General features: G+C 46.9%; 1 protein-coding gene across 1 annotated transcript in view; it reads right to left on the minus strand.

Annotated features, from left to right (window-relative positions):
* The window catches only part of CTBP2 (C-terminal binding protein 2), a 135,457-nt gene extending 128,746 nt beyond the window's left edge, over positions 1-6,711 (minus strand). Inside the window, exon 1 of the mRNA XM_078644032.1 lies at positions 4,838-6,711. Coding sequence (XP_078500158.1) covers positions 4,838-6,593 — 1,756 coding nt within the window. The 5' untranslated portion in view covers positions 6,594-6,711. The remainder of the gene's footprint in view (positions 1-4,837) is intronic.
* Between the last annotated feature and the right edge of the window lie 4,730 nt (positions 6,712-11,441).

Here is an 11,441-nt window from a genome sequence, read left to right on the forward strand (position 1 = left end):
GTGAAGGACAAGAAGGCTCAAATGTACTTACATTTCATGCAACACAGCGCAGCAGCATTTACTGCATATACCTTATTATATTAGAATTAGAAAATATTAGCCCTCCATTGTTTATGCTAGTAATAAGCACTGAAAACAATTATTTACATATTTTCCTACAGAGGTACATATCGGCCCTATCTCCTTCTACCATTTGGTGCGAGAAATACATGGTTTGGAGGTAATGTCTCTCCTGGTGCTCTAGAATTTGATAGTATTCTGGTTGGGTGTCACTATTGAGTATTTACATAAAAAGGGTTCTCTTGGTTTCCCTACAGAGAATTCAACCTATACAATCGGGGTGACTAATTGAGAGTGAGGTTTATTGACACCTCTACACGTGACTGCAGTTGATACTGTACAGATACCTTGGATTCTGAACAGGTACCTTTGTACAATTCTTAGATGCATGATGGATAAGGGAATGGTTGCTTTAATATTCACGGGTTTTGATTGACAAGCACAACTCGAGGGATTTGGCCCCGAAGTTGTAATTCTTAAAATTGCCTAAGTGGTTTGAATGAAAGGTTTGTTTGAGGTATAACCAGGAGATAAACACTGTTCTAAAGTATGCCTATCAATGGTGAACTGTTTTTTTAAATTGTTTTTATTCTCTTTTAAGTCTTTGTTTTGTGATGTTGTACATTCTTATTGTGCTATGGGAGATATCGTCCTTTGTCCTGAAGAAGGTGGTGTTTAAGCAGTAATACCCACCGAAACGCGTAAACGCCTACTATTAACAGGCATACTGTAGACTGTGAACGACATTTGCTATTATTGTTATAATTATTGCACAAAAATCAAATGTCATAACAATGAATTTGGTCTGTTGTATTGGCCTGCCTAGATGATTAGAAACAATTTTTCTTGCAGGTTCTCCCATTACTGTATTATTTTGTGTGTTTTTTATATTTTACTTGCAATATTTGCTAAACAGTGTTTTTAACTTGTTTATATGTTTTATTAATATCTAATAAAACACTTGTATTTTTTCATCACTTGGCCTTTGATGGTGGTGGTGTTATGTTCTGGCGATATGATTATGTGTATGAATGTATATGTGTTTTGATGAACTAGATTGCCCAAAGGGGATTTCTTTTTGACTGAGGTCTATTTGGTGCCCTACTCCTTTGGTGGTAAATGGACCCCTTTCATTCATTTTGGGACAACAGTAGGGTAAGCCAGTGGAGTCCATGATAGCGTTGGAGAAGAAATGGAGACGTACTATAATGTGGTTTGATTGCTCTTTCTTCATACAAATTCAAATGTTAATGTTTAGAACTCAAATGTAAAACAAAGAACGGCAAGAAAAAATAAGCTAACTTGTGGCCTGCCTCTAGGCTCAAATATGACTTCTTTAGTTTTATCAAACCATAGGATGTGTTCGGCAAAGGCATCTCACAATATTGCTGAAAGAAACTTTTATGTTAGCTTTGGATGTTTCAATTTTAGCTTCCAAAGTATTCATGTTACCTTGGGATGGGTGCTGTGAAACAGCACTTGCACTGTGTTTTGTGTGTTAAAATGACAGCCTAATTTCTGTGTTTTGTGTAAGCAAATATTGGTGGGCACATTTGCAGTAACTGGGTTGCATGCCACATCTATTTTCACAGGTGGAGGAGGTAAAGATAAATGTATCCTGCTGCTAATTTTGATGTACTCATACTTAATTTGCTATGAATAGAGCGTGTGTACTCCACTGGGTGGGATGCTCGTTGCTGTTTTAGATGTCTGAGGAAGGTTCTTAGAACGTTAGTAATCCACTGCTCTGTTACTTTATATGAAGGTGCAAACTCCACTGAGTAGACTGCCCATATTTGTGTTATTTGAACATGGAGGTTCTAGTTGTTAGGAACTCTCGCCAATGTGAGACCTATTGCATTGAAAATACGTGTTGGACTAGAGTTCTGCTATTTGAATGTGTATGAAGTAGTGGGAATTTTGACCATAGCTGATTTTTTGTGTATGTGTTAGCCACTGAGTCCTGTTGTTTTGTGTGAAGTGATAGCTGTGCTTTGTGTTCACCTCGTGTGCCTGCACTTGCTGTTGTGAATAAAGAAAGCCGGAGGCTTCCCAGTAGCAGAGGAAGGTTTTGCAAGTGTTTTCTGTGTACATCGCACGTTTTATTAGATGTGATCTCTTGTACTACTTGTGTATTTCCGTTTACCATTATGTAAGTAGGAAGGTGCATGGTGTTTGCATTTGGTGGGTCTCTTATGTGTATGTATATGTAGCTCGTGCATTTCTAGTGCAGTTGGGTGTGAGGCGCGTGCTTCGAGTGCAGGAGGCTTAGTTTGAGGCAGAATACAAAAAGCTGCGAAAAAAACATTTAACTTTCAGAATAAAAAGTCAGACCTTGCATCAATTAATTCGTGTGCAGAGACTGCAAAATATCTACAAATAAGTACGTTTAGTATTTGACTGGATCCCATGATCCTGGGTGCCCCTTCACTCAGTCTAGAAACGTGGAGCTAAGAAAGAGGGTCCAAGGTTGACTTACACATGTAAACAAGCAGGGTCCGAATTTTACGTAAACATGTAAATAAGCTAAGAAACAGGGTTCAAGTTTAATTTACACATGCAAACAAGCTAAGGAACAGGGTCCACGTTTGACTTACACATGCAAACAAGCTAATACATAGGGTCCAAGTTTGACGTACAAGTGCCAATAAGCTAAGGCATAGAGCCCAGGTTTAACTTGCACAGGATAACAAGCTAACAAACAATGTCTAATTTTGATTTACACATGTAAAGCAGCTAAGAAACAGGGTCCAAGTTTAAGACATGTAAACGAGCTAAGAAACAGGATCCAAGTTTGACTTACTCGTGCAAACAGGCTTTTTTTTTACTACAACATCACTTTGCTATTTTGCAAACATGAGTTTCCACTCATTAAAGGATTTTATCAAAGTATTTTTGAGAATACATCTACTCCCTGAGGCGGTAAGTAAACGATACAGGGCAGAACTGGCCTGCGAGTGAATGAACAGCTACAAACTTAAAATTGTGTGAGTATTCCCAAATGTATCACTAAGTATGTCACTCCTTGGAAAGTGGCAGAGGTTTACTTTTTTCCAAGGTGGAAAGGGAACACCTCCCAAAATGGAAGCGATATAGAGGAAGGGGTTTCTCCAGTGGAAAAAGTATTTTCTGATGAAGAAAAAAGAAAGTTAGCGAACAGTCTGATTGCTCTTTTTTCTAACTTGAGAAAAAGTATGAGTGGATATTTTCATATGCAAAATTGGAAATGTTTTTAGGAATGTGTCTTGAAACATGTGCCTGTCACTAGTATCTATGCATTACATGGGAATAACATTGTGAATTCCAAAAAGCAACAAATCTGCCCATCTTTAAAGTTGAAAAATTACATGTACAGATTTCTGACTTTGAGTTAGAACCAGGCTGCTGATTGGGGGCACTAAGGCAGAGAAAGGAGGGAGCAAACGAACAACTGTCTAAGACAAACACTACCCACAGCCCCTACACCCCGACCATTATCAGGAGCAACATGGCACTGGCTGATGCAGGATGCCATTTTGCTCTTCTGAAATCCTGAAACATTATCTGTGGGTTAAACCATCTGTGTCCTAGTGCTCTGCAGGAGCCAGTGCTCAAAAAAGAGCTGATGGATGGATAGATGGATGGTTGGATGGATATCCAGCCAGCCACCAGAAAATACTGGAGTAAGCACATCCCATTTGTCTTAGACGATGAGAAGAGTGTGAGGGGGAGGAGCTTCAAACAGCCACCACCCTCCAGCTGAGAAGTTCTTGGCGGCGATGATGGGCCAGAAGACGGTGAAGGATGAGGTGGAGGGGTATGGGTGAGGGCAGAAATAACAGAGGCAATATTCTAACTCCCGGCTGGAGAAATAGAATTAATTTCCATTTCCTTTTTGAAAATATTAGACCTATGTGTGCACTGTGCATGCGAATGGCAGTGTGAACTGACAAGGTATTCTATAACAAGGGGAGTAAAAGAACCTGGAAGAGTGAGTTAAAGAGGAAATAGGCATGAGGTGGAAGAGAGAAAAACCATGGGTCCCTGAATTTTGGTTTTATAAATTGAGCACTACAGTCTTCCCCCAGATTCGAGACTTTTTATTTTCCTTCTGTTGTTAGTTTCACTCTAAAACAGGTGGATCTTACAGTGGCCCAATGGCAGTCATTTCATCACTGGCAGAGGATTAAAAGCTGGGTCATCTGTGCCAAGGCCTGGAGACAGAAAATGGATCTAAGAAAGAACCGAGGGCACGTTAGAAAATGCTGTGTTTATGGTAGTAAATATAAATAGAAGCAGAGATGGTTTAAGAGGAGTAAAATACATTCAATTTCCATACCAGGAAACTCTTCTGCCAGGACTACCAACGTCAGTAGAGGAAGATTGAATGTGTTTGCAAGGCATTAGGCAAAACCCGCAAAGTGCAGCGATGAATGCGGTGGAGCAGCCAAGGTCCCACTGCACCAGTTGAGGCTTGGACCCTGGGGTTCACAAAGGCAATGCCCCTCAGTAGTGGGCAGCAGAAATGCTCCATTGAATCTTATACCACAGGACAGGCTGCGCACGCAGACACAGGGACTCCTACATATCTACAATACCATGAATATCCAGCAGGAACATCTTTCTTCTAGAGCCTACACTTCTTATTCAGCTTCATCACCCATCTTCGTGCACTTTTATTGTGTGTACCTTGAACATCACAGCTCCTGGTCGTTCCTTAAACTTACATTACTGCTGATTACTAGCCCACCTCCCTGTTCCCCACCCATCACCAGAAGAATAAAGAAGACTATATTACCAAAATTGTTGGGCTCTGGAGACACCATGGTGGAGAAGATGATTGGAGGTCCAGTGCGTCGTGATGCTTTCTGGTATGGAGAGTTCAATGGGTGAAGGCCAGGGCCTGTGGGCACCAGGGAGAGAGTGGGCTCTGCCGGGCCCATCTGCCTGCGTAGCAGCTGAGGACTGCCATGGGGACTGTGCATGGGAGAGATGGGGGTATTGCGCTCTCGCTTCATCAATTCCATGGGCACCGTGTAACTGGTCGTGTAGGCCGTCTTCGGGTTGGTGTTGAGTTGATTCTGCACAGCATTCATCGGAATCCCACCTTGAGTGGTGTATGCGGAACGAGTCTGCATAGAGAACGGCACTGACGTGCTGTAGTTGGGGTTCCCCTGGAAGGTGCTGCTTTGCTGGCCCAACCCAGAGTAGGCCGCTGTTTCCAGAAGGTGCTGTGAAGGTGCGCTAGATGGCCGTCGGCTCAGCTCAGGCCCCCTGATAGCAAGAGTGCTCTGCTGCATCCCTGTCCCATCCGCCACCTGCCCTCCAAAGGACTGGAGGCCATATTCTCCTCGCAGCAGCTCTCCCCTATGACTGAAACTGTTGGAGCGAGCACGACCCCGTAGGGCATGGACCTTCCTGTTTTGCCGCTGGAGTTGAAGCTCAGCTCTATAGTTCTGGGTGATGCGAGAGAGCACACGGGCCTGCCCCAGGTTAGCAGAGACGGCCTTGATGTCATGGTCCTCCATGGCGGCCAGCATACTCGGAGAGTCGAAACCCTGCTGCAGCAGTGCACTAATGGTACCCTCTGACAGACCCTCAGAGCGCAGTGTAGAGAGGTACTCGAGGTCCAAGGTCCTCTTCAAGTCAACCCCTGATGGGCCAATGGAGACCTGTGAGGGATCCATGGTGCTGTGAGTAGCCAGGGTGCCATCATACCCATTGTACATTTGTTTGGAATTCATGGGGTCCGCTCCCAGACCGTAGCCACGACTCACTGGGATGGAGGCGTTCCTTAAAGACTCGTCCATCATGGTATTGGAGGCTGGGTCTACCACCAGGCATGTGGGTGCTACCTGGCGCCCAGTTACAGGGTCAATGCCATTGCTGTAGTTTTGCCGGCTGTTGAAAACTGCTGCCTCCGAAGCATAGCGTGGGTTCTGCATGTCGTACCTGCCCATCGCTGGGTCATGACCCTGTATTCTCTGGCCCTCTGAGATCATCTTACCCATTGAATCTCTATAAATAGGGCCAGGAAGCCTCCCTGGGGACTGATCCCAAGAAGCCCTTCCAACAGGACCAGCGTAGCCATGTCCCGGTCGCGTCACCATGTGATCCCTGAAGTAGCGGGGGTCCTCCGAAGAACGTAGGGCCATGGCAGGGTCATGGTAGTAGTCGTGGGGTGGGATGGAGCCACGCGTGGACATGGCTGCCTGTCTGTCGTAATGAGATGCAAAGTCTGACAGTGAGCTGTTCCTCACAAGCCGGCGCTCCTGACGTCCCTGGTGGCCTGGGTGACCCTGGCTGGCAGTCGAGTCCTGGTATGGGTACTGTTCCCCCTTGAGCTCCGCGCCTCCCTGTGAAATATGGTCACGTGGCCTGTGCCTGGGGTGCTCGTACCAGCTTTCAGGTCCACCGTAGGTCACCGAATTCCTCCTCCCTGGTGGCCGCTGGTAGTCCCCAGCACCGTCTCCCTCCCAGTTGCCCTCGTACCAGGCTGCAGCATCCCAGCTCTGTGAGCGGCTGATATTTGTAGGGTTGCTTAGAACCGGCATTGGAAAAAGGATGACTTCAGCCTCGGTAAGTGGAGGACACGCCTTCCCTCAGAAGTCTTCTATTACACATATGTGTATATTCAAGAGGCGCAGTTGTACCTGAGCCCCCCAGGGACAGGCCGGCGGGGATCTTGTGTTACAAACCAGCAGTTGAATTATTCATCCCGCGAAACTTTAGAAGGCTCCAAATAACAGCAGCACCTGTAACCGAGGCTCCGAGCAGCACCTCCCGCGCGCGCGCCTCTGCCCGGAAGCCCGCGTCGAGTGAGCGCGGTGTGTGCGTGGCGCGGGCCGGGCACGCAGCTACCGGGGGCTGCAGCCGGGGGCCAGATGGCTTATCCCTCGCCGGCGCGGCGCGTCACTCACACGGCCCATGGCCCGGCCGGCACGGGGATTAGGAGCTAAATAAAACCCAGTAAGCCGCGGCTCCATGTGACATCACTTCAGCCGCCTCGCGCGCACCTGCGCAACCTGCCTGCAACCCGGATGCAGAGCCGCGCTCCCCTGGCACCGGCGCCCGCTCGCGGCTCCGTCCCGCTCGCCTCGGGCTCCTCACCCGCTCGGGGATTCGTGTTATTTCCCATTTAGAGCAGATTCTGAGGCGCGGGTATCTAGGAGAGTTTTGGTGTCACGCGTAATCCACGCTGATGAAATGCTAATCCCAGGGGCGCTGCGCAGCAAAGGATGAATTCAATGTGAGCAGACAGGCTGAAGCAGCTAATGCCAGAGCCTGATGAGCCGGAGATTAGGGCTGGCCCGGGGCATCCCTGCGCTGTACCCTGCCGGGGACTGGAGCTCTTTGTGCCCCACTGCAGGCACTTAACCAGCCCCCTCATGCAGCATCACATTCAAAGAGACTCGGTACAGGATCAATGTATCCCTTTACCCTCCACATAGGGGCTGTCGTTGGAAAGATCCCTGTGTCTTGTTCACAGGCTACATGGCCTTCCATGCCTACTGCTCACCGCACATTGCCTTAACTCCGTTCACAGGTCCCTAAGCCATTGCTGCAGCCAGTTCACCGGGCTTACTGCCATTCAAATATCCTGCTCTGGGGTAGGTGGTCTGGAACCAATATGAAGCAATGCATTGAGGGGCAGGGGTCAGTAACAATGCCTACAACCTGCTGACTGGAACTAGGACCGTCCCTGAATTTTGCTCAAATGGGCTGGAAACATTCCTGCACTCTGCTGACAAGGATATGGGACTAGGATATTCCTGCACCCGACACACGGTGATGGATCTGGGATATTCCTGCACTGTACAAAGAGAGCCATGGATCTGGCACATTCTTTAACCCTGCTCAGTTGGCCATCAGGATGGCCACCAGGCCATGGGTTTGGATATTATCGGACCGTGCTCACAGGTCTGGTAGGTTCCTGCCTCCTGCACAGAGAGCCAAGGACCTGGGATATTTCAGAGCTCAGCTCCCATGGTCGTGAGTCTGGATATTCAGACACCATGCTTACAGGAAAGTGGCTCTAGCACTTTGCCCATTAGGCTGTGGGTCTGGCCCATATACCTGCACCATCCTTACAAGGCCAAGTGTTTGGATAATTCTTCACCATGCTCACAGTGCCAGGGGTATGGTATATACCAACACTCTGCACACAGGGCCACAAGTCTAGGACCTTCCTGGACTCTGCTCACTGGACCTGGGACCGTCTGTTCATCTGGTTCACAGGGGCTGTGGTTTGGGTCATGTCCACTAACTGCTTACAAGATTTCGTTTCAGGAGACAAATGGAACAACAAAGACTGGGACACTGCTAATAATCTTTGCCCACAACTCTCTTTAATTGCATATGTTGGAAAATGGGTCATTAGTTGTCTGGCCTGCACAAGTAATGGATCCACATTTGTCCTCCACTCGGAACCAAACACCCCATTGTGGCACTTGACTCTCATAGGATAGTGTTGCAGAGCAGTGCAAGGCCAACTCAAGGGAGGATGTGTGGGCTAGTAATCACCATTCATAGATACACAATGATAACACTCAATAAATGATTGTCCAGTCTGTGCTTTTTCTTTTGAAAATGGAAAAGTACGTTTATTACACACATACTACTCAATACTATGCAACAATTTACAAATATACATACGCTGATGGAATTACGTCTTGATGACATTGCGTACTCGTTCTTACCCCTCCCAGAGGAGGGGAGTCTATTACCGCAACTCATGTTTAAAAATTATCTTTTCCCTAAATGCCAAGGGTTGAACATAACTTGGAGTGAGGTCACTTAATACTGGCACCAAAGCAAGTGGCTGTCCACCTCATTAATTCAACAAGAATTTCATTATAGGAATACATGCAATCACTACATATAACTATGACTGAAAGGCCGGAATACTGGCAATAACGATTGCAAACTTTGCTCAAAAGTGGCAGTCAGTCTCATTACTGAAATAAAGCATTAGCATAAGCATCCAAGCATGACTGGGAGTGCAATGTGCTCTCAACATGCTTAACACAATTTAATCAAATTTATAATTACCCTACTATACACTTATAATCATTCACCCCAAGAGGGTGTTGCAGAATACAATTAAATCACATTTAGCATAAAATACATCCTTTTGTAACATAGTCCCTAAAGGACATCATTTTTGTAAATGCACATATGTGCAATTATAACTTTTCACCCCTAGAAGGAGTCTCAACATGAAAACTTATATTGTACACTTTCAGGTCACAACTGGTTGCAGTGATATTGTCCCGGTGGGGAGAGAGGACTTGTCCCAGGCGCTGACAGATTACATGACAATTAATTGGGAGGGGATAACCAGTAGAGCTACGGAATGGGAGGTGATTAGGGCGGTACTGAAGGGAGTCTGTATGGGACTGATGTGCAGGGTATGCCGGCAACTACAACGGTACCACAGGGTGGAGGAGGAAACCTTAGCGGAGGTCCAGGCGGAGGATCAGGTGCACGCGTCCACTGTCGCCCAGGAGCAGGCTGATCGCAAATGCATCAGCAACATATGGGACAGGCTGGATAAGTACACATTCCGCCAGTATCAACAACGACTACACAGAAAGGGGGTCAAACCCGTGTGCCTTTTGGCCTGGATTCATCGGAGGGAACAGACCCCGCCATTGAGAACCAGGTTGCTCATGTCAGTAGGTGAAGCGGTACATACCTGGGCTTCAATATTGAGGTTGTTCCAGCAGCACCTACAGAGTGTATACAGCAGACCGCTGCATACAGTTTCTGCAGAGTTTGTCTTTGACGCTGCTTCCCCTCTGCTCGGATTGAAGGAACTGGAAGCCCAGTTATTACTGGAGGAAATCTGTGCTGCGCTGCAGACACTCCCTGGGGCCAAGGCCCCTAGGTAGATGGATTTCCATCTGAATTTTACCAAGGGTACTTGGCCATGGTTGCACAGGGCCAGCCACAGGTATACAGAGGGTTTTTGAGTGTGGAATCTTACCCACAACTATGAGGGCGGGAGAGATATGCATGCTCATAAAACCCGGGGGAGACAGGTTGGACCCAGCCGCATATCCCCGCTTTATATGATAAACTTAGGCATTAAAATACAATGTAAACTGTTAGCAGCACGACTGGCCCCGCACAAGCCCTACCCGATCCATGAGGACCAGTGCGGGTTTATACCCCGTCAGAATACTGGCATCAACCAAAGACAGTTAACGCATATTATGCTCAAGGTGAAGCACAGAGACGAGATACTGTCCTTGGTGTCAATAGACCTCGAAAAAGCCTTCAACACCGTAGATTGGTAATACCTATTGAGAGTACTGAGGACTGTGGGAATCCGACCACAGTTTGGTCGCTGGGTTACAATACCATACACTGATCCGTGCGCGAGGGTCCGAGTCGATCGGGAGAGTGGTCGTTGGAGCAGGGAACACATCAGGGGTGCCTTATTTCACAGTTGCTCTTTGCCCTTGCTTTTGAACCAATGTAGGTCTAGGTTCAGAGAGACCTTGTGCAATGGGTCTTACGGATAGGTGAGACACCGCATGTGATATTTCTGTACGCGGATGATGCCCTTTTCTATATAGCGTCAGCTTGCATGGCATTGCCTAGGCTGCTGCAGCTATGGTCGGTCGGTTTCCACACCGAGACGGTGTTGATCTGAGGCAATTCCGACTGACATCGTAATTAGGGCTAGAGTTTACAAGCAACTGAACTCTGTGATTGCGTCATTGCTGTTATTGTGTTTTTATCCAGGAGCCTAAACCGATATTCCTATTTTATGCCCTTGTCCAGTTATAATCAATAATATCCATACAACGGCATAATAATCATATCCATATTCAGTCGTAGCACATGCTGTCACATTAAGCAAGGCTACTTCCCCGGCGCCCTAGAAAGCACAACGAGTTCTCTAAACAATCCAAACCTCCAGCAACCTGGGAAACCCCCCTTGCTTTTGTTTTGATTTCATCCTAGAACTCCTGTAAAGCACTGTAAGAATGGCCAGTTCTTAGTGACATCTTTATTGACGTCTTATGTCCAACCTTACGTCAAACCCGGCACCTTTCAGGTATAAATATACCAACGTTGCCTTAAGCAAAGGCGCGGTGGAGGTTTTGTAGCAGAGCAGCTATCTACTTGCCCGAGAGCCCAGCTGATGCGAGAGCCCACGGACGCTGCCCCTCCTCTTTTGACGCACTGAGAGAGACGCTGTCTTTTTCTCCTGCCAAGAAATCCAGCTCTGGTGTTTCCAGATACCTTTGCGGGTTACTGGGATATCGAGTCCTGAGAGAGAGATACAAGACCTCCTGCTTTCTATTACCCAGGTACGGAGCTGACTAAAACCGTAGAAGAGAATTCTTGAGTCAGATTCTTGGCAAAACAAAACTTAACTTAAACTGCTA

Source organism: Lissotriton helveticus, chromosome 5_1 (genome assembly GCF_964261635.1).
Source record: "Lissotriton helveticus chromosome 5_1, aLisHel1.1, whole genome shotgun sequence".
Taxonomy (NCBI): Eukaryota; Metazoa; Chordata; class Amphibia; order Caudata; family Salamandridae; genus Lissotriton; species Lissotriton helveticus.